The 23153-nt window shown below is 37.1% G+C and overlaps 3 protein-coding genes across 21 annotated transcripts; all 3 read left to right on the top strand.

Moving 5' to 3' along the window:
* Nucleotides 1-60: 60 nt before the first annotated feature.
* LOC103334530 (uncharacterized) lies at nt 61-8558 on the top strand. Of its 6 annotated transcripts, XR_016128015.1 has the most exons (10): nt 61-313; nt 1345-1449; nt 1762-1887; nt 2502-2666; nt 2755-4446; nt 5486-5593; nt 5910-6037; nt 6654-6818; nt 6907-7819; nt 8297-8558. XR_016128015.1 is itself a non-coding variant. In XM_089054785.1 (9 exons), exons 6-9 carry the CDS (start codon nt 5551-5553, stop codon nt 7696-7698), a joined length of 1128 nt encoding a protein of 375 aa, XP_088910911.1. In that variant the 5' UTR covers nt 61-313; nt 1345-1409; nt 1762-1887; nt 2502-2666; nt 2755-4446; nt 5486-5550; the 3' UTR covers nt 7699-7928. The 6 variants fall into 6 exon arrangements, 5 of the variants coding, with proteins under 5 accessions (XP_088910911.1, XP_088910910.1, XP_088910913.1 ...); XM_089054785.1 differs by lacking the exon at nt 8297-8558 and having other exon boundaries at nt 1345-1409; nt 6907-7928; XM_089054784.1 differs by lacking the exon at nt 8297-8558 and having other exon boundaries at nt 6907-7928.
* A 1923-nt stretch (nt 8559-10481) lies between these two features.
* LOC107881316 (uncharacterized) lies at nt 10482-13915 on the top strand. 8 transcript variants are annotated; one of them, XM_089054776.1, is made up of 5 exons: nt 10482-10661; nt 11701-11809; nt 12128-12254; nt 12860-13024; nt 13113-13915. In XM_089054776.1, the coding sequence occupies exons 2-5, from the start codon at nt 11754-11756 to the stop codon at nt 13782-13784; spliced, it is 1020 nt and encodes a 339-aa protein (XP_088910902.1). In that variant the 5' UTR covers nt 10482-10661; nt 11701-11753; the 3' UTR covers nt 13785-13915. The 8 variants fall into 8 exon arrangements, with proteins under 8 accessions (XP_088910902.1, XP_088910903.1, XP_088910906.1 ...); XM_089054777.1 differs by having other exon boundaries at nt 10484-10661; nt 12128-12236; XM_089054780.1 differs by lacking the exon at nt 11701-11809 and having other exon boundaries at nt 10485-10661; nt 12127-12236.
* Nucleotides 13916-14264: 349 nt separating this feature from the next.
* On the top strand, nt 14265-17656 carry LOC148916054 (uncharacterized). 7 transcript variants are annotated; one of them, XM_089055304.1, is made up of 5 exons: nt 14265-14475; nt 15354-15461; nt 15769-15896; nt 16502-16666; nt 16755-17656. In XM_089055304.1, the coding sequence occupies exons 2-5, from the start codon at nt 15419-15421 to the stop codon at nt 17271-17273; spliced, it is 855 nt and encodes a 284-aa protein (XP_088911430.1). In that variant the 5' UTR covers nt 14265-14475; nt 15354-15418; the 3' UTR covers nt 17274-17656. The 7 variants fall into 7 exon arrangements, with proteins under 7 accessions (XP_088911430.1, XP_088911429.1, XP_088911428.1 ...); XM_089055303.1 differs by having other exon boundaries at nt 14265-14973; XM_089055308.1 differs by having other exon boundaries at nt 14266-14475; nt 15354-15421.
* The last annotated feature ends 5497 nt before the right edge of the window (nt 17657-23153 follow it).

The raw sequence follows: 23153 nt of genomic DNA, 5'->3' as shown, positions 1-23153 counted from the left end.
AAAATATACTAAATTAATTTAAGTTTCGTTTATCATCACTCTTTTTTTTCGACTGGCTTGTCCGACCAAGACCAATATCCGAGAACAAAAAAATCTGCAAAAACCTGAGACAAAATGGAAAAAGAGGAAAATAAGAAGTATATATAATATTCTATTTCCCTGGCTCACCCCAGGCAAGCTCATTTTGCGTTTTCCAGGGGTTTAACTCTCGCCAACTCACTGAGTCACTCCGACTCGCCGCGTTCTCTACGCCTTCCACAACCGACCACCACATTCTCTGCCTCTGCCTCTTCCTCTTCCTCCGCCACCTCAGGTAAAAAGGAAATGACTTTCTCTTTCAAATGGCTTTTTTCTTTTGTTTTTGATTGTTTTTGTCTTTTGCTTCATGGATGGGGGCCACTCTGAGCTTGTTTACTGGGTTTCTGGTCATGGGCATTTTTTGGGTTTATGAGCTCAAATGCACAAAAGGGCTCTTCATTTCTGCATTGAATCTGCCATTTGTGAGAGTCTTGTTTTTATGTTTTGGCTATGGTGGGTTGGGGGAGTTGACCTAGATTTCCAAGGTCAGACATTAGGAATTTTTTAGTTATGTAGATGCTTTAAAATATATATATATATGGATTCTTTCAATTTTATTCCCATTTTTACACGATGGGTTGCTATATCCAACTTCAAGATGACTGAAATTTATTGTCACCATGCACTAGTTACAGTCATTCCATTTGGGACCAATTTTAGATTGCATAACCATCAAAGCATTTTTTTCTCTAGTCACTTTAATCGAAGGCACAAAAAGGGTTTCAACTATCTGGGGAAGTTATTATTAATTTTTCCCTTATTTTTAAATAATATCGTTCTGCTGTTGTGAAATTTCTGTGTCACTTAGCTACATCTACTTGCATCCTAGCTTCTCACAACTATACACACTACAATTTCCAATTCTTTATAGATTTTTTTTTAGACTACTTTCGGGGTGATCAAACCATTTGAAGTTGAAATGCACTTTTAGATAATGTAGCTAGTTGGTAGCTTTTTTATCCTGCTCACTATAAGTACTAGTTTCATCTGACAAGCCTTTAACGTTCAGAATAATACTTATGAACTTAGTTGCTGAATGGTAAAAGTAACCTGTTCCTCTGAAATTCATCGTCCTTTAATGCTCTTTCTATAGCTACTTGCATTCTGTTTTGATTTCCTTGTTCATATTTATATATCTAGTGTTTGTAGATTAGAGTACTTTAAATTGTTCTGACAAAACTGTAATCCTTCAATGACTTGTTACCACTTGAAACTCAAACCTATATATTTTTGCATTGGTATAATTAGTCTGTTTGTTTATCCAAGGAATGACATGATTCGTGAGGAAGGCCACCAAGTGAGCTCTCTACATCCATAATATTGAAGCCATGGTGAGCATAAGAAGAAGCAAACGCTTGAGACTACGAGCTGGTAAAAGTTGCTGAAATGTGCTATATCACATATGAATAAGTTTGGGCCTATTCATACTAATTTTAATATCTGTATAAATCACCTCTCAATAGGTTCTTAATCAGTGACAAGGAGTTTTCTGATGCTTGATACACTAGGTTCTTGTTTATTCTTTAAGCTGTTTAACTTAGTGTTTAGCATGCTTATTAATTGGAGTTTTCTGCTGTATAACTCACATGTCAGCGAGTTGATTTTTCTAAAAAAATTTAGTGAATAAAAATATGATTGAATAGGTTCTTTTTTATTTATTCACCAAATTGTACATCTTTCCAGAGAGTTCTGTTCTAGCTCCAGTGCCGAGGTTTTGTGACAAGGGAACTGCTCCTCAAAATTCTACACAAACAAAACCAGATAGTGGTGCAGTCAATTCCTTCAAATGATGCGAACCTGCCGGAGGGGGTAAGAATAGATTACCAATCTGTCCATGTTATTGTGTCACATGCATCAGAGGGACCATTCTTTTCTTTAAAGGTTTTGTCTACTGATTAAAGACACTTGTCAGGGTTCCTAAAGTTAAAGAAAATCACCTGTAGGATGATAACTCCCATCCTGATTTTGTCCAGAAACAGTTCAAGATTTGTCGTTATATAACTAAATTTTTAGAGCACTTGTACGAAAATAACTGAAAAATTTTGGAGGAAAAAAATTTGATATGATACATCTTCTGGTGTTTTGGCTAAAATTAGAAAAGAATACCTTTTTGTTTCTTTGTCATGGTTGGTTCTGAAAACAACTGCTTATGTTCCTGTACTATGGCGCTTAGTTCCTAGTTCCTTGATATAGAAGGTTAGAGAGCATGTTCCTGCTCTATTCTTTGTTATGCCTACTTAGTTTGTCCGAATTAATTAAAACAAAGCAGAATAAAGAAATCTAAAACTCTATTTTGGAAGAACCAAATTGCTTTCTCTAGCTAGTTTTCTTTGTGTGAAGTACTCAGATATGATCAAAACACAATGTATTAATGTGTAAAATAATTACTAAGAGGTTTATATGCCAAAATAAATTATTTCCAGAATGCGACTCATACAAGGGCTTCCTCTGAGATTATCAGTGTGTTGAGAGAGCCAGCTGTAGCAGAGAGAGTTTTGCTGGGCTTACTTGGCCCTGATGATACCAGGATTATGCAGGAGTACAATGACGATGGTTTGAAGCAAAACTTATCCCACCATGCCCTTGCTGTAAGTGATTGTCCTCAAGATTTCATTGCCTTACCATTTCTGTGGGGATCTGAATAATTTAATTTTGCTACTATGTCAATTATTTCAGGCCTGCCAACACTTTGCCATGTGTCTAAGGGAGAATGGAGAGTCTTCCTTGGCCTCCAGGGAGGGCAATGAAGCCAGAGCTCATGTTGCAGAGCTGGAGGAAAGATTTAGATATGTTGAGGAGATTCTGAGGCATCATGTCCAAGAATATGAGTCTAAGCTGAATGGCCTGCAAAATAATGTTGATCAGCTGAGGCAGAAGGCTGATTTCTGCGAGAGGAAATGGAAGGAGCAGGAGGCCTTGCATCAGGAGAAGGCCACTCGTTTGGAAGAGGTTTTGAGGCAGCTTGAGGAATCTGACTCCAACCTTGCCAAGGTCACTCAAAGTCATGACATGGCCAGAACACGTATCGAAAAGCTGACTGGTGCCCTCACTCTAAACAGGAAGCTCTACGATCAGGCTGAGGTTGAAGTGAAGAAGTTTCAGCAGGATTGTGAAATGGATAGGATCCTTGGGGAAATAGAGAAGGATGAGCGTGCGAAAAAAAGGATTGCTCTGACCACCGAGCTCAAGCTGAATGAGGACTTCCAAAACCAAAACCAGAAGAAGGAAGGTGGGGTCATCCCAACGCTGGAGCAAAACAAAGATGTTAGTAAGCAGGTCATAGAGGCCAAAGACGTCGATGGAGAAGTGGTGGCCCATAATCCTTCAACGTTCTGGACAGTTTGCAGTAGCTGCAAATATCAATATGAGTATGGCAGGGTTTATGTAAATTGTCATCTCCGCTGCAGTAGATGTCGAGCAGGTTTTCTGGCTTTAGAAATTTGTCGACCACCACCAATTGTTAAGTCATCCAGTAACTCTTCTGACCAGCAACATCGGAGTTCAAGACACCTTGTTGATACGGGAAGTTAAGTAACTGCTAGTGGCAAGCCCTCGTATCCTGGAGCGGTCTCCCCAAAGGGCCTTGGAGGAAGCTGAAGACCAGCACAGACCTGGATGGAGAGGGATCCGATGATGCATTCCAGGATGAAGAAGCGGAGGCTCCCGGTGCTCTATCTTTGAGTTGGTTTAGAATGAGCAAAAAAGAGAGAGGGCGAGGAGACTAGAGGAGGCAGGGTTATATATTTCGGAAACTTTTTTGTTTTCTTGGCCAATCTAACTAACGACAACGCTCTCCTAGCAATGCCCTTTTTGTATGGTCAACTAACAAAGCCCTGTTTTATTACACTATTAGTGGGATCACAAATACAACTACAGTATCATCAAATATCTGTCAACACAAAAATATGCCATCTTCAAATTTTCATGTTTTTTTCATAAATAACTTTAACTTTTCTACATGTTTAGAGTTACTGTGACTAATTAATTCATCCGAAATACACCGATCTGTGAACAGATTTCATATTTAAAATTGGGTGTATTGAGAAATATTAAAGAGTCTCTTAAACCAAACGTCGTGGCATGATTTTTTTTGGCGTGGGTTTTCCGACCGAGACCAATCTCCGAGAAAAAAAACATCTGCAAAACACTGACACACAAGATGGAAAAAGAGAAAAATGAAAAGAAAAAAAGGTGGCAGATACATGAGACAATAATATTCTATTTCCCTTGCTCGCCCCAAGCAAGCTCATTTGCCTTTTTCCAGGGGTTTTACTTTCACCAACTCACTGAATCACTCTGTCTCGCCGCGTTCTCTACGCCTTCCACAACCGATCACCATCTTCTCTGCCTCTGCCTCCGCCTCCTCAGGTACAAAGGAAATAACTTTCTCTTTCCAATGGCTTTTCTTTTCTTAAAGTCTTTTGCTTGATTCAGACCCCCCCCAAAAAAAAAAACAGCCTTTTGCTTGATGGATGGGGACCACTCTTAGCTTGTTTACTGAGTTTCTGTTCATGGGAATGTTTGGGTTTATGAGCTCCGAGGCACAAAAGGGCTCTTCATTTTTGCATTGAATCTGCCATTTGTGAGACTCTTGTCTTTATATTTTGGCTATGGTGGTGGGGTGGGGGGGTTGACCTAGCTTTCCAAGGTCAGACATTAGGAATTTTTAAATTATGCAGATGCTTGTATTTAATTATTATTATTTTTAATAAAAAAAGATGGATTCTTTTAATTTTATTCCGATTTTTACGTGATGGGTTGATTTTGGTTTGCCTATGTCCAACTTCAAAATGACCGAAATTTATTGTCACCGTGTACATGATGGGTTATAACCCATTTGGGGCCAATTTTAGATTGTATTACCATCAAGTCACTTTAATCAAGGCCACAAAAGGGTTTCAAATATTTTCCCTTATTTTAAAATAATGTCTTTCTGCTGTGTGAAAGTTCTGAGTCACTTAACTACATGTATTTGCATCCTAGCTTCTCACAATACATACTTCAATTTCCAGTTCCTTATAGATTTTTTTATAGATTACTTTTGGTGTTTCCAATTGAAAAGTTGAATTACGCTTTTAGATAATGTAGCTAGTTGGTAGATTTTTGAGATTACTACTTTCATCTGACGAGCATTTAACCTTCAGAATAATACGTATGAACTTAGTCGCTGAATGGTAAACACAACTTCTTCCTCTGAAATTCATTGTCCTTTAATGCTCTTTCTGTAGGTACACGCATTCTGTCGTTGATTTCTTTGTTCATATTTATATATCTAGTGTTTGTAGATTAGAGTACTTTAAATTGTTCTGAAAAACTTGTGTTGTCCTTCAGTGACTTGTTCCTACTTGAAACTCAAATCTGTATATATTCCATCAGTATAATTAATTAATCTGCTTGTTTATCCAAGGAATAACGTGATTCACGAGGAAGGCCACCAAGTGAGCTCTTTGCATTCGTAATATTGAATCAGCCATGGTGAGCTTAAGAAGAAGCAAACGCATGAGACTTTGCACCGGTAAAAGTGGCCGAAATGTGCTATATCACATATGAATAAGTTTGGGCCTATTCGTACTAGTTTTAATCTGTATAAATCACCTCTCAATAGGTCTTAATCACTGACAGGAGTAATCTGATGCTTAATACACTAGGTTCTTGTTTATGCTTTAAGCTGTGTAACTTAGTGTTTAGCATGCTTATCCATATGAGTTTTCTGCTGTGTAACTCACCTGTCAGTGAATTGAGATAAATTTTCAATTTTTGTGAATAAGAATCTGATTGAATAGGTTCTTTTTTATTCTTAAGTATATTCACCAAATTGTAGGTCTTTGCAGAGAAAAGTTCTGTTCTAGCTCCACTGCCATGGTTTTGTGACAAGGGAACTGCTCCTCAAAATTCTACCCAAACAAAACCAGATAGTGTGCATTCAATGCCTTCAAATAATGTGAATCTGCCGGAGGGGGTAAGAATGGATTACCAATCAGTCCATGTTATTGTTTCACAAGCATCAGATGGACCATTCTCTTCTTTAAAGGTTTTGTCTCCTTGTTAAAGACACTTGTCAGGGCTCCTAAAGTTAAAGAAAATCATATGTAGGATGCAAACTCCCATCCTGATTTTGTCCAGAAACAGTTCAAGATTTGTAGTTATAAAACTATTTTTTCAGAGCACTTAAGCAAAAATAACTGAAAAACTTTGATGAAGAAAACATTTGATATGATTCAGCGTCTGGTGCTTTGGTTAAAATTAGAAAAGAATACCTTTTTGTTTCTCTGTCATGGTTGATTCTGAAAGTAACTGCTTATTTTTCTGTACTGTGGCGCTTAGTTCCTAGTTCCTTGATATAGAAGGTTAAAGAGCAGCATGTTCCTGCTCTATTCTTTGTTATGGCTAATTAGTTCACCCGAATTGATTAAACAAAGCCAAAGAAAGAATCTAAAACTCTATTTTGGAAGAACCAACTTGTTTTCTCTGGCTAGTTTAGTTTGTGTGAAGTACTCAGATATGATCAAAACACAATGTATTCATGTGTAAAATAATTACTAAGAGGTTTATATGCCAAAATTATTTATTTCCAGAATGCGACTCATACAAGGGATTCCTCTGAGATTATCAGTGTGTTGAGAGAGCCAGCTGCAGCAGAGAGAATTTTGCTGGGCTTACTTGGTCCTGATGATACCAGGATTATGCAGGAGTACGATGATGGTGGTTTGAGGCAAAACTTATCCCACCATGCCCTTAGTGTAAGTGATTGTCCTCAAGATTTCATTGCCTTACCATTTCTGTGTTGATCTGAATAATTTAATTTTGCTACTATGTCGATTATTTCAGGCCTGCCTCCACTTTGCCATGTGGCTAAGGGAAAATGGAGAGTCTTCCTTAGCCTCCAGGGAGCGCGATGAAGCCAGAGCTCGTGTTGCAGAGCTGGAGGAAAATGTGAGGAATGTTGAGGAGATTCTTAGGCATCAGGTCCAAGAGTACGAGTCTAAGGTGAATGGTCTGCAAAATGATGTTGATCAGCTGAGTCAGAAGGCCGAGTTGTGCGAGAGGAATTGGAAGGAGCAGAAGGCCTTGCATCAGGAGAAGGACACTCTTATGGTAGAGGTTTTGAGGCTGCGTGAGGAAGCTATCTCTGAGCTTGCCAAGGTCACTCAAAGTCATGACATGGCCAGAACACGTATCACAAATCTGACTGGTGCCCTCACTCGGAGCAGGAAGCTCTACGAGCAGGCTGAGGTTGAAGTGAAGAAGGTTCAGCAGGACTGCGAAATGGATAGGATCCTTGGGGAAATGGAGAAGGAAGAGCGTGCGAAGAAAGAGGCCAAAGACGTTGATGGAGAAGTGGGGGCCCAGCATCCTTCGACTTTCTGGACAAGGTGCTATAGATGCAATGTTCATTTTCTGTATAGTAGGGTTTATGTAGATTGTCTTCTCCGCTGCCAACAATGTCAAACCACCTTTGTGTCTAAAGAAGTCTACATCATGTCACCATCCGCACTTGTTGAGTCATCCAGTAATTCTTCTCACCAGCAACATGTTGATACTGAAAGTCAAGGAACTGCTAGTGGCGGCAAGCCCCCATATCTTGGAGTGGTCTCCTTAAAAGACCCCGGAGGAAGCTGAAGACCCAGACGGGATGGATGGAGAGGGATCCGTCGATGCAATGCAGGATGAAGAAAGGGGGTGTTGTTAAGAAAATACATATTTTGTGAACTTTTTGTTTTCTTGGCCTATCTAACTAACGGTAACCCTCTCCTACCAAAAACCCTTTTTGTATGGTCAACTAGCAGCCCTTTTTTATTACACTAATCAACTACGGTATTATCAAATATATATCAATGATTTACATCAAATCTCTTTCAACACAAAAATGTCACCTTTAAATTTTCAAGTTTAGATATATTTCAATCTTGTTTGTGGATATTTAAGTACTTATATTCACTTCCCGCATGTTGGCACCAATTAGTTTTAAGCTGTATAAATCACCTCTCAATGATTCTTAATCAGTGACATGAGTTTTCTGATGCTTAATACACTAGGTTGTTGTTTATGATTTAGGCCATGTAACTTAATGTTTAGCATGCTTATTCATAAGAGTTTTCTGCTGTGTAACTCACCAGTCGGTGAGTTGAGATAAATTTCAATTTTGGTGAATAAGAATATGATTGAATAGGTTCTTTTTTATTCTCAAGTATATTCACCAAATTGTAAGTCTTTGCAGAGAGAAGTTCTGTGCTAGCTCCAATGCCAAGGCTTTGTGACAACGGAACTGCTCCTCAAAATTCTACCCAAACAAAAACAGATAGTGTTACATTCAATGCCCTCAAATGATGTGAATCTGCCGGAGGGGGAAAGAATGGATTACCAATCAGTCCATGTTATTGTTTCACATGCATCAGATGGACCACTCTTTTCTTTAGAGGTTCTGTCTCCTTGTGAAAGACATTTGTCAGGGCTCCTAAAGTTAAAGAAAATTATCTGTAGGATGATAACTCCCATCCTGATTTTTGCGAAAATATGAATATGGTTTGAATGTATTAGTTGAGTTTTATTCTTCTCCATAAGGAGATATATAGGAGTTTACATGAGGGTCTTACAAGGAATTAGACATAGTAAAGAATTAGGAAAGTATCTCCTAATTGTACAATGATTTATCACTTATATAAAAAATAGGAAAGTAAATCCTTAATTAATCAAGGAAGTAAATATCCTTGATTAATTAGGAGACTCATGTCAACAGTTTTGTCCGGAAACAGTTCAAGATTTGTAGTTATATAACTATTTTTTTAGAGCACTTATACGAAAATGAGGAAAACTTGTGATATGATGCGTCTTCCGGTGCTTTGGATGCGAATCGTACAAGGGCTTCCCCTGAGATTCAGTATGTTGAGCTTGAGAGAGCCAACTGCTGCACAGAGTGTTTTGCTGGGCTTGGCCCTGATGATACCAGGATTACGCAGGACATGCACATCCCTCATCTAAGATTTAGGCATTAAAAATTTGTTGTTTACACTTACACTAAACCACAATCCATAAGAAAAAGAAAAGTAATGTTTTCGATTCGAAACTAACCAAATCAATGCACTACTCCATTTACAAATATGGGAGTAGCATGGATACAAGGTGAGGTGTTGGGCCATTGTGTTGGTAATTGATGATGACCTCGACTTTGGGGCTTTGATGTAAGATGAGGTGTAAGATGACAAGTGGAATTTAATAAGCTGTATTGATCAATTAGGTGACAAGTGGATAACTATAAGATGACAAGAATATGACAAGTGGATAACTATATAAAATGCTTAAGACTGAAAAGTTGCTCTCTGTAATTGATGAATTAGTAGAAGCAATGATCGGCTAACACATCAGACCTCATTGTTGAACACGAAGCTGAGCTGCTCTGGCCGGCCCCACAAGTGTATGTCGCTCCGCATCATCCACTTCATCACCAAATCTCACTCTGCGGCCTTCATCAATCCCATCGTTGCTCTTTCCTCGTGTACATAAAAGCAGATTCCGCTTGGCTACGACCAAGGTCTTGAATACCTAGGGTTTCGAAAATATCAATAATTTAAAAATATGAAAATATTAATGGAATCAGAAAAATATTAATATCATTAAAAATTATAAAATTGTAATAAATACATGAAATTTTTTAATGAAACTTTAGAAAAATTTATTTAGTCAATCATTTATTATTTTGATATAAAAAATTAGAATGAAATGCATTGTGTAGTGGATTTGAATGATTTAAGTTGATTATATTATGAGTTGACAGACTCTGTGGCTTAGAAAATCTAGAGTAATTAATAAAAGAAAATTAAACACTCCCTAGTATATTATTTATCTTTTTTTACTACAATATTTTACACTTTATAAATTGCATGATAAAATAGATAAGTAATCTTATTTCACGTTATTCACTGGACATATTACATGTTCTTATATTTATTATTTATCAAAAATTGAAAAATAATTAAAGATGTAAACCAACTTAATTTGTTATGAAAATTAGGCACTTTACCATGCTTAAAAAATAATAGTGAAGATTAAAAATTACTAAGAACATAAATAAAGTTATCCAATGAAAAATTAAATAGAAAGTAAAGAAAATGATTATAGAGATTTAAGTAATGAAGTAACGATTTGAAGGGATATTGAGTAATGTAAGTACTTATAATGAATATTAAAGTAATCAACAACATTAAATGGATTAAATTGAAAAGAAATAAGTTATATTAAGTAATTAAGTAATTGATCAACAATATAGAACAAGAAGTAAGAAAATGACTTCTGAATTCAATCCCACCGCAAAAACTTCCACACACGTTTAATCTCACCCGTCAGATTCCGTCCCAAAATATTTTAGTCTCTTAAACCGCACCGTCGTGGCAGTTTATGTTGTTTTTGGCGTGGCAGGTTCATGCGTGAGACAAAATATATAATCTTCTATTTGTTTTCCTCAGCTCAAGCGCATTTGGCCTTTTCCAGGGTTTTACTTCCACCAACTCAGTGACAGTGAGTCACTCTGACTCGCCGCGTCCTCTACGCCTTCTACAACCGACCTCCACCTTCCCCAGCCTCCTCAGGTACAAAGGAAATGACTTTCTTTTTCCAATGGCTTTTCTTTTTTTAAAGTCATTTGCTTGATGGATGGGGACCACTCTTAGCTTGTTTACTGAGTTACCAGCCAATCTGGTGATGGGCATTTGAAGTTGGGTTTATGAGCTCCAAGGCAAACAAAAGGGCATCTACATTTCTGCATTGAATCTGCCATTTGTGAGATACCATGTCTTGTTTTATATTATATAGGCATATAAAGATGTAGATAAGTAAAAGGGTAGGTGTCACAGGGTTGACCTAGCTTTCAAAGGTGAGACATTAGGAATTTTTTTTAACTTTACAGGTGCTTTTTTTATATAAAAAAAGGATCCTTTCAATTTTATTCTAATTTTTACATGATGGGTTGATTTTGGTTTGCTTATATCCAATTTCTTGTTACAGCCATTCCATTTGGGACCAGTTTTAGATTGTATAACCATCAAAAGCATTGTTTCTCTAGTCACTTTAATCAAAGGCACAAAAGGGTTTCAAGTAACTATCTGGGGAAGTTATTGTTAATTTTTTTTCCTTATTTTTAAATAATGTCTTTCTGCTTTTGTTAAAGTTCTGAGTCACTTAGCTACATGTATTTGCATCCTAGCTTCTCACAACTATACATATTTCAATTTCCAGTTCCTTGTAGATTTCTTTTTAGATTACTTTTGGGGTGACCAAGTGAAGTTGAAATGCACTTTTAGATAATGTAGCTAGTTGGTAGCTTTTTTTTCCTGCTCACTATAAATACTAGTTTCATCTGACGAGCCTATAACCTTTAGAATAATACTTATGAACTTAGTTTCTGAATGGTAAACACAATATGTTCCTCCGAAATTCATTGTCCTTTAATGCTCTTTCTATAGCTACTTGCATTCTGTTCCTCGTTCAAATTTATTTGTCTAGTGTTTGTAGATTAGAGTACTTAAATTGTTCTGCAAACCTGTATAATCCTTCAATGACTTGTTCCCACTTGAAATTCAAATCTATATATGTTTGCATCAGTATAATTCGTCTGCTTGTTTAACCAAGGAATAACGTAATTCATGAGGAAGGTCATCAAATGAGCTCTCTACATCCATAACATGGAATCAGCCATGGTGAGCATAAGAAGAAGCAAATGCTTGAGACTACGCGCCGATAAAAGTTGCTGAAATGTGCTATATCACATATGAATACGTTTGGGCCTAGTCATACTAATCTTAAGCTGTATAAATGACCTCTCAATAGGTTCTTAATCACCGACAGTAGTTTTATGATGCTTGATACACTAGGTTCTTGTTTATGCTTTAAGCTGTGTAACTTAGTGTTAGCATGCTTATTCATAGGAGTTTTCTGCTGTATAACTCACATGTCAGCGAGTTGAGAATTTTTTTTTTAATTTTGGTGAATAAAAATCTGATTAAATAGGTTCTTTTTTATTCTTAAGTAGATTCAACAAATTGTTGGTCTTTGCAGAGAGAAGTTCTGTTCTAGCACCATTGCCAAGGTTTTGTGACAAGGGAACTGCTCCTCAAAATTCTACCCAAACAAAACCAGATAGTGTGCATCCAATGCCTTCAAATGATGTAAGTCTGCCGGAGGGGGTAAGAATGGATTACCAATCAGTTGTATCACATGCATCGTATGGACCACTCTTTTCTTTATAGGTTTTCTCTACTTGTTAAAGACACTTGTGAGGGTTCCTAAAGTTAAAGAAAATCATCTGTAGGATGATAACTCCCATCCTGATTTTTTTCCCGAAACAGTTCAAGATTTGTAGTTGTATAACTAATTTTTTAGAGCACTTATACGAAAATAACTTAAAAACCTTGATGACGAAATTTTTTGATATGATTCATCTTCTGGTGCTTTGGCTAAAATTAAAAAAGAATACCTTTTTGTTTCTTAGTCATGGTTGGTTCTGAAAGTAACTGCTCTTGTTCCTGTACTGTGGTGCTTAGTTCCTAGTTCCTTGATATGGTAGGTTAGAGAGCAGCATGTTCCTGCTCTATTCTTTGCTATGCCTAGTTAGTTCAACCGAATTAATTAAAACAAAACTGAAGAAAGAAATCTAAAACTCCTTATTTGGAAGAACCAACTTGCTTTCTGTGGCTAGTTTACTTTGTGTGAAATACTCAGATATGATCAAATCACAATGTACCAATGTATAAAATAACTACTAAGAGGTGTAAATGCCAAAATCTGTTAGAATGCAACTCATACGAGGGCTTCCCCTGAGATTATCAGTATGTTGAGAAAGCCAGCTGCTGCGGAGAGAGTTTTGCTGGGCTTACTTGGCCCTGATGATACCAGGATTATGCAGGGGTATGATGACGGTGGTTTGAGGCAAAACTTGGCCCACCATGCCCTTGGTGTAAGTGATTGCCCTCAAGATTTCATTGCCTTCCCATTTCTGTGTTGATCTGAATAATTTAGTTTTGCTACTATGTTGATTATTTCAGGCCTGCCTTCACTTTGCCATGTGGCTAAAGGAAAATGGAGAGTCGTCCTTAGCCTCCAGGGAGCGCGATGAAGCCAGAGCTCGTGTTGGAGAGCTGGAGGAAAGAGTTAGACATGTTGAGGAGATTCTGAGGCATCTGGTCCAAGAATATGAGTCTAAGCTAAATGGCCTGCAAAATAATGTTGATCAGCTGAGGCCGAAGGCTGAGTTCTACGAGAGGAAATGGAAGGAGCAGGAGGCGCTGCATCAGGAGAAGGCCACTCGTTTGGAAGAGGTTTTGAAGCAGCTTAAGGAAGCTAACTCCGACCTTGCCAAGGTCACTCAAAGTAATGACATGGCAAGAATACGTATCGAAAAGCTGACTAGTGCCCTCACTCGGACCAGGAAGCTCTACGAGCAGGCTGAGGTTGAAGTGAAGAAGGTTCAGCAGGACTGCGAAATGGATAGGATCCTTGGGGAAATAGAGAAGGAAGAGCGTGGGGAAAAAAGGATTGCTCTGACCACCGAGCTAGAGCTGGTAGCGGACTTCCAAAACCAAAACCAGAAGATGGAAGGTGGGATCATGCCAACACCGGAGCTAAACAAAGATGTTAGCAAGCAAGTGGAAGAAGCTGAAGACATTGATGAACTGGTGGACGTTGACTACTTTCTGAGCCTTTTGCAATCACTGTAAAATTCATTATGAGTGTTACAGGGTTGATGGTGCTCGTTTCTCCTGCCCAACTTGTCAAAGAGAGATACAACTATATTATTATCAAATATATATCAAAGATCAACTAGCAAAGCCCTTTTTGATTACGCTAATAGTGGGATCTGCACATATACAACTACATTATTATCAAATATATCTACATTATTATCAAATATATATCAATGATCATGTTTAGAGTTATATTTCAACACAAAAAATTGCCGTCTTTATTTGTTCATGTTTAGAGTTATATTTCAAGCTTGTTTGTGGATATTGAAGTACTTATTCATTTCCCGCGTGTTGTCACCGATTTAACGGTTTGGATCAAAACTCTTCATCAAACATTTTTTTATAAATGATATCTTAATCAAAACTTTCAAAACTTTAATTCCTTTTATTAATGGTTCGTTTATCTATTTTGTGGGTGTTTTTAAGACGCCAACGTCCATCCCTTGTTCCGAGTCTGCCGTAACCTCCTTCAATCGCAAAGCAATGACACACAAAATGGGAAATAAAAAGAAAAGGTGGTAAATGCATACGAGACATAGTAGACATATGGGGTCGTTTGGTTAGTCTCTTGAATCACAATCTCTTTGCCTTTCCCTCTGCCTTTGCATTTGCCTTTCTCAAGGGTTTTAAGAACTGCCTTTGATTCTCTGCCTCCGGTGCTCAGGTACAAAAAAGGAAAAGAAAAAAAAGAGTACTTTCTCTTCCCAGTGGCTTCTTGTGTCTTTTGTTCTTAATGGGCTGTTGATTCATGGCTTGTTCACTGAGTTTCCGGTCATGGGTGTTTTGCATTTTTTAGCTTTAAGTCACAGAAGGGTTCTTCTTTGTTGTTGGCTTGGTGGGTTTCTCTTGATTCTGTGCTCTGGCTTGTCGAAGACTGTTTTTTAAATCTTGGGTACTGGGTTTTGCTTTTAGTATTTTACCATTTACCAGTAACTCCCTGCAAGAGAGCTGGTACGTTGGTGGGGTTGACTGAAGTTTCCAAGGTCAGAAATTTAGGATTTTTATCAATCGAGGTGCTTTTCTTTGGGTCCCATTTTTGTATGAACGAAGATAATAAGCCCAATTGAGAGAATCATGTTGAAGTCATTTAAAGAAGGTTTTGCTTACGCCTACTGTTTTCGCTGCGTTCTGTTTCCTTAGTCGCTTCAATCACACAAGCAAGGTTTTTAAGCTACTATTGTTTTTAAGCTACTATTTGGTGAAGTTACTGTTTTAGTTTCCTTATTTTCTTTTTTCCGTTAATATATTCTTGCTGTTATCAGAGTTCTGAGTAGTTAGCAAAGCAGCTTCTCATAATCATAAGTCATAAACCATCTCTAATTGCCAATTTCGTATAGCTCTTATTGGGAATGGGTTAATATTATGTGGTACAAATTGAAACAGAAATACACTTTTTGATAATGTGACTAATTGGTGGTCTTATCCTGCCCTGCCCTAATAGACATTAGTATAATTAGTCTGAGTTGTGCTAATATTGTTAAGTCGTTCCCACTTGAAAATATGTATTTGCATCATTATAATTAGTCTGCTTGTTTATCCAAGGAATAACATGATTCATGAGGAAGGCCGCCAAGTGAGCTCTCTTCATCCATAATATTGAATCAGCCATGGTAAGCGTAAGAAGAAGCAAACGCTTGAGACTACATGCCGGTAAAAGTTCCAAAATGTGCTATATCACATATGAATAAGTGTGGGCCTATTCATATTAGTTTTAAGCTGTATAAATCACCTCTCAATGATTCTTAATCACCGACAGGAGTTTTCTGATGCTTAATACACTAGGTTGATGTTTATGGTTTAAGCTATGTAACTTAATGTTTAGCAAGCTTATTCATACGAGTTTTCTGCTGTGTAACTCACCTGTCAGTGAGTTGAGATAAATTTTCAATTTTGGTGAATAAGAATCTGATGGAATTTTTATTCTTAAGTATATTCACCAAATCGTAGTTTTTTGCAGAGAGAAGTTCTGTTCTAGCTCCACTGCTAAGGTTTTGTGACAAGGGAACTGCTCCTCAAAATTCTACCCAAACAAAACCTGATAGTGTGCATCCAATGCCTTCAAATGATGTAAATCTCCCAGATGGGGTAAGAATGGATTTCCAATCAGTCCATATTATTGTATCATATGCATCAAATGGATCACTCTTTTCTTTAAAGGTTTTGTCTACTTGTTAAAGACATCAGGGTTCCCAAAGTTAAAGAAAATCATCTGTAGGATGATAACTCCAATCCTTATTTTGTCCTGAAACAGTTCAAGATTTGTAGTTGTATAACTAATTTTTTTAGGGCATTTATACGAAAAGAACTGAAAAACCTTGATGAGGAAAAAATTGGATATGATTCATCTTTCTGGTGCTTTGGTTAAAATTAGAAAAGAATACCTTTTTCATGGTTGGTTCTGAAAGTAACTGCTTATGTTCCTGTACTATGGCACTTAGTTCCTAGTTCCTTGATATAGAAGATTCGAGTGCACCATGTTCTGGCTCTATTCGTTGTTATGCCTAATTAGTTCATCCCAATTAAATAAAACAAAGCAGAAGAAAGAAATCTAAAACTCTATTTTGGAAGAACCAACTTGCTTTCTATGGCTAGTTTAGTTTGTGTGAAGTACTCAGATATGATCAAACACAATGTATCAACGTGCAAAATAACTGATAAGAGGTGTCTGTACCAAAATCTATTATTTCCAGAATGCGACTGATACAAGGGATTCCCCTGAGATGATCAGCATGTTGAGAGAGCCAGCTGCTGCAGAGAAAGTTTTGCTAGGCTTACTTGGCCCTGATGATACCAAGATTATGCAGGAGTATGATGACGGTGGTTTGAGGCAAAACTTATCCTACCATGCCCTTGCTGTAAGTGATTGTCCTCAAGATTTCATTGCCTTAACATTTCTGTGTTGATCTGAATAATATAATTTTGCTACTATGTCGATTATTTCAGGCCTGTCTCCACTTTGCCATGTGGGTAAGGGAAAATGGAGAGTCTTCCTTAGCCTCCAGGGAGCGCGATGAAGCCAGAGCTCGTGTTGCAGAGCTGGAGGAAAAAGTTAGAAATGTTGAGGAGATAATGAAGCATCAGGTCCAAGAATACGAGTCTAAGCTGAATGGCCTGCAAAATGATGTTGATCAGCTGAGGCAGAAGGCTGAGTTCTGTGAGATGAAATGGAAGGAGCAGTTGGTGTTGCATCAGGAGAAGTCCACTCGTTTGGAAGAGGTTCTGAGGCAGCTTGTGGAAGCTAACTCCAACCTTGCCAAGGATACTGAAAGTCTTGACGTGGCCAGAACACGTATCGAAAAGTTGACTGGTGCCCTCACTCGGACCAGGAAGCTCTACAAGCAGGTTGAGGTTGAAGTGAAGAAAGTTCAGCAGGACTGCGAAATGGATAGGATCCTTGGGGAAATAGAGAAGGAAGAGCGTGTGAAAAAAAGGATTGCTCTGACCACTGAGCTAGAGCTGTAGAGGACTTCCAAAACCAAAACCAGAAGGAAGGTGGGAGCATGCCAACGCTGGAGCTAAACAAAGATGTTAGCAAGCAGGTGAATGAGGCCAAAAACGTTGATGGAGAAGTGGAGGCCCAGCACACATATAAGCAATCAACTACGACCGTGAATCTAGTGCTACTATTTCTAGATGTTAATTTATGTAGACCCTGTTGTAGAATCCACATGCATTTATGGTTAGAAATCACTTAAGCGGGTGAATGATTGACTGTAGCACTCCTCCAATGTAACATGGGGGTTCAAGTTAACCCCCACACATAGCATAAAATACAACGAATTACCTGCAAAGTTGGTTCTTCCTATACCTTTTCTAGTAATCTAAGACAGTATTAGTTGGTATGATGATCTCAAATGTTATACACATTTGTTCTTACACATTTTTACAACCAATTGAAGAGGTATGTACAAAAATAATCAAGCATTCTCCGCAACATATCCAAAAGCATCCCTGCAGTTGTTCCACAATCAGCCACCATGGTAAAAATCATCTCAGAAACCTCTGGGAAATCAGTGAGCAACCCATCAAGCAATTCAAGCGAAGTCTTTGTTTTCTCCATGAGATTTCCAATTGCAGAAGTGGTAACTCCAGCAGACCCTGTGACACTTTGTTTTAGATAATCAAAGAAAGCTGAGACTAGAGCACTTATTGCTTCCAATACAAGGCCCACAAAGTACTCAGAACATGACCTGGTGACCTCTGTGACTTGTTGTAATGTGCCATGGATGGCTAGGCCTGGTGCTCTGAATCCATGGATTAATAATACTAGAACACGGGCAGTAGCAGAGAAGATCAAGCCCAAAACCAAGCTCGATACGAAGCTCAATGCAAAGAAGATGAGTTTGAAAAGGAACACAACCATTTTTGCTGATTGGTTTGAGTCTTTTTGCAGGCAGTAGAGATTATATATATGTAGGGGTGGTTGCGGTTCGGTAATCGCGAATTTTTGCCCAAACCGCAAACCGACCGACTATTTGCGATATGATGATCGCGGTCGGTTACTATGAATTAGCGGTTTAAAACCGCGTTGTGTCATAAAAATCTAATCTTCCACATTTTAGGCCTAATTTTGATGCTTCTTTTGAAGCCTTTTGAGTTCAGAGCATACTTTAACCCAAAAAAATAAATTCACAACCTAAATAAATAAAATTCACAACCTCAACTTCTCAAGCATATATAAATTCACAACCTCTTCAACTTCTCAAGCATTCACAACCTAAAGAAAATTAAAGTCCAAGCATTCCAATTAAAGTTAAACTTTTCAAGCATTCCAATTCCAAATCCTTTAAAGTTACAAACCAAAAGGAAAATGCAATACAAAATGAATTAAAGTTACAACTCAAAGGAAAAATCGAATTCAAAGTTAATTAAAGGTACAAACTAAAAGGAAAATGCAGTGCACTAATGTTACAAACTCAAGTGTTGGTAGTGGTAAGTGGATTTGAAGTACCCGTTGTGTTGTTTGAGCACCAATGCTATCTACAAAATGCAAATTTTTTATTTTTTATTTAAAAATATAGTTGCAGTTTACGATAACCGCAAGTTTTGAAAATCAAATACCGCAACCGCAACCAAAAATGCGGTTCGGTTCTTCATACCTCAAATGCGGTTCGGTTTCCCGCAATTGCGATAAATTGTCGGTTGATTTTTTCGGTTTTTCGGTTCTTCGGTCTAAAATGCCACCCCTATATGTATGTATGTGTTTGATTAAACCTTGAACAGAGTTGAGGTCACAAAGGTTATAGTTTATACGCCATGTTAATTGTTTACCGGTGAAATGGGAAACCCATATTAGTTTAATTTGTTTGCGTGTAATTTTTATAAGAAGCAATTGTTGTATCATCAGCTTCTGGGAAATTTCGAACTCATTAAGAAATAAGAATGGAACTTTTTCAATGACCGATTCTAACTAAAGCTAAAGAAAATAGTAATTAATTGAATCAATTAAATTCAAATTCATATATATCGCTTACCCAAAACACAATTAACTAAGTATTAATCTGCGGTTTTGGATCCAAGATTAAATCAAACTTTATTTGTTACCTTAATGTAAGCAATGGAGAAACAGAAACATGTCTGAATTACTGTTACATGTAATTAAAGTGTTCCATGATTGCTCAACACTTGAGCATCTCTTCTTTGCCTTCATTCGGGTGAACATGTTCAAAAAGATTTGTGTACAGAATTCACCACCAAGTGAACCCTATCTATATACCAACGCCCCCCATCATGTGAACTGCATATATTATACTGCAATTTGCTCAGTTTATAAATTGTTGTAAAACTTCGTGCGCATGAGAAGTCAACCTTCAAAATTGTTGTATTGCAACCTTTGTGTGATTGATGATGCGGTTCCAGCCTGTGGCAGGCTGGGCTCATGCCCGGCCCAAATTTATGTTAAATAAATATTATAAATTTATAAATAAATTCAATTTTAAACATGTATTTATAAAAAAAAATTAAATACTATTTAAATATAGAAATACAGCCAAAATCAACAATTGTATATTTTTTGGGTGTGTTTATAAATGGTTTTGAGTGTGTGTAATGATGGGTTTTGGGTGTGTTTATAAAGTGTTTTGGGTGTTGAGTTTTTTTATAATTTCAGCCCCCATTTTTGGTGTTTTAGTGAAACCCCCAATAAATATTACTGGCACTTTTCTCTCTCCTCTCGTCTCTTTTGCCCGGCCCTAATTTTTGTTAAAAAAATATTACATACACTCTCGTCTCTCTCCTCTCCTTTTTTTTAGGGTAATGATTTCTCACTCCAATTTTATCTACTTACACTCCTTTTTTAGTTATAAAATGGAGTGTATTCAATTGAGATTTTAATATATTATAATTACATGATTTTAATGTAATGGATTTCAACCTGATTTGTAATTACATGATTTTTCTTATGATTTTAATGATTGTAATTACAAGATTTTACTTATGATTTTAATTCATGTAGGACTTGCTTGTATTCTCCAAAGTAGATTTTACCAAAGTGTGGATTGGATTCGGATTAGCCATCTTTCATCCATTAGTTAAAGGATGCCAAGCCTTTAAAGAAGCAAAAAGTTGAAGTTACACCAATCTTAGCTCAAGTTATCATTACTATCTGTCATGTATGGCTATCTTCAAATCATCCTGTTCTAGAACTAAAACCATAGCAGTCCCAAACTTTAAACATAACTATCATTAAACTAGAACCATACATCTATTAAGTTTTGGATAGAGAACTTGGTCTGGAACTGAGAATTGACATAGGAAACAAGCCACAAGAAGGAAAAATCTTGAATTTATTGAATTTATAAATATTACATTAGACAAGTTAATTAAATCAATTCAAATAAGAAACTGGACAGCTAAAAACAAGTCAAAATGGTCCAACTATGACATGAAACTAGTATAGAACACTTGTCACTCAAATTAATTCCACAAATTAACTAAAGAAAGACAAATAAATCATAGGAAATAAATGAGCTGAAAATTTATTGAGAAAAATGCATGCATATTGCACAATATGAACAACTATTGAAAGCAACGTATCTGAAATTATTGTTTAGATATCTGAAAGTAAGCGATCTGAGTCGCCTTTTTTAATGGGCAAAGAGATTATCCATAAGATGAAAGCGAACAAACAGTGTTTGTACCATATATGACCACCCACTCATGCCGTGACACGTGGAACGTCCTCAAGCCAGAGATCAGCTCAACTGGGCCGTACCAAATGTTCTCTCGGCACTCAGTACCGATTCAGGGGTCGATAACACAGCATCACTACCTCTGCCAACCTTCGGTATTGTCTACTAAGCAACCAACCATCACATCAATCCGATTCTGACAGATTACCTCAGAATTCATGCCAGAGCCTGTCAGAATCACGTGTCGACCTCCGAAGACACTCCTCACGAGTCCCACATTGAAACTAAATGTTAAGAGCATCACAAATGCTCTCTATAAATAGAGCCCCTTGGCCCAGCCAAGTGGTAAGTTTTTCTAACTTGACTAGTGCTTCCACTGTCAATAGAATTGCTCTTAGTTATTAACTTTGGCATCGGAGTGCCTTCGGTAGGTACCACACCGGTATCCCCTCCTCAGTTCGGATCCGACCCCTATTCGAACCTTCGGACATCACAGAAGAAGGTCATTTCAATCCTCAAAACAACAGCACACTTGTAAGTTAGCCTAAACTCTTATCTGTTCATATTTAGTGCGAACAAACAGTATAGACATGAAGCCAAAAGAAAGGCGGGAAGCACCTCTTGCAACCAAATAGCAGGAGAAAAAGAAAACAAGATAGATTAGAGAAAGCAAAGACAGCTATCTGAGTCTATCCACTAAATACAGAAGGATTGAGTCTGGTTAAACCAAGCTCTTGTAAAGACATGAGTACCTTATTTATCTTCATTTGTTCATCTTCCCCAAAAACAAAAAACGTGAGAATCATGCATAGGATGGTGGGATTTTTATAGGGTTTGGTATTTATATCACCCACTCAAAAGTCTCACACAATACACTATTTAACAAAATACCTCAAAATCGGTAAGTTTTTTAATACCACCGTACTTTTTCTTATCTTTTAAAAGTCCTAATTGAATATCATAAGACTTGGATTGATTATTTAAAAATCTTATTTGAATACCACCATATTTTTATTGATTACTTAAAAATCCTAATTTGATACCACTGGACTTTTAAGCTTCAAAACAATCTAATTAAAATCTCAATTGAATACACCCCCTAAGTAGATAAAATTGAAGTGAGGAAAACACCACTCTTTTTTTATTCTTTTCCTCACTCTCCTCTCTCATCTCTCCTCTTCTTTTTTTTTTTTATTCTTTTCCTTACACTCTCCTCTCTCCTTTTTTTATTATTTTCCTTCTCTCCTCTCTATCTCTCTTTTTTTCCGTTGTTTTCCTTATCTCTTCTCTCCCTTTTTTTTTCTTTCTTTCTTCTCCTTCTCTCATCCCTTCTCTCTTTTTTCCTCTCTCTCTCTCTCTCTCTCTCTCTCTCTCTCTCTCTCTCTCTCTCTCTCTCTCTCTCTCTTCTTCTTCTTCTTCTTCTTCTTCTTCTTCTCTCTTTTTGTTAGAAAAATATTACCTACATTACTTATGATTATTTAAAAAAATTATCTTGCACAAAGATAACTATTTCAGAAATTTCGAAACATAATTGATAGGGCTATGGAGCTCGAGGTGGAAACCTAAAACGGATGTCATAATAAAAGTTTATAAAAGGAAATAAGGAGAGAAATAAGGTCACAACTCGTTTTAAAATAATAATAAAAAAAAAAAAAAAACCTAGCTCCGCCAATTTTCTTCCTTCCCATTTCTCTCGAAATAAATCTTTTTTTTTTTAAATTCATGTAGTCCTCTATATTATCTTTCTTTTTAATGTGAAATAATTTTTTTTTTCTATTTTTTCTATTTTGGTTTTTATTTTAGTTTTTGTATTTGTAGATATAAATACATTTGAGGGTAAGGCTTATTACGTCTCCTCATACTATGTAATTTTTTTTTTAATGTTTATTAATGAAATTCACTCGTTTCGTCAAGTTTGTTATATAAATTTTGTCCGGTCGGCTTTTAAATCCTGGAACCGCCACTGCCAGCATCCTTCGACTTTCTGGACAAGGTGCCATTGCTGCAACGTTCGTTATAAGTTTAGCAGGGTTCATGTAAATCGTCTTCTCTGCTGCCAGGCATGTCCAGCGGCCTTTGTAGCCACAGAAGAAGTCTCCACCATCTACAGAAGAAGACACCTTGTTGATACTGAAAGTCAAGTGACTGCTAGTGGCAGGAAGCCCCCAGATCATGGAATGGTCTCCCTAAATGGCCCCGGAGGAAGCTGAAG

This window comes from Prunus mume, linkage group LG6 (assembly GCF_029339155.1).
Source record: "Prunus mume cultivar Tortuosa linkage group LG6, ASM2933915v1, whole genome shotgun sequence".
NCBI lineage: Eukaryota > Viridiplantae > Streptophyta > Magnoliopsida > Rosales > Rosaceae > Prunus > Prunus mume.
Note: the sequence above shows the minus strand (reverse complement) of the source record. Positions and strands in the feature narration are given on the sequence as shown.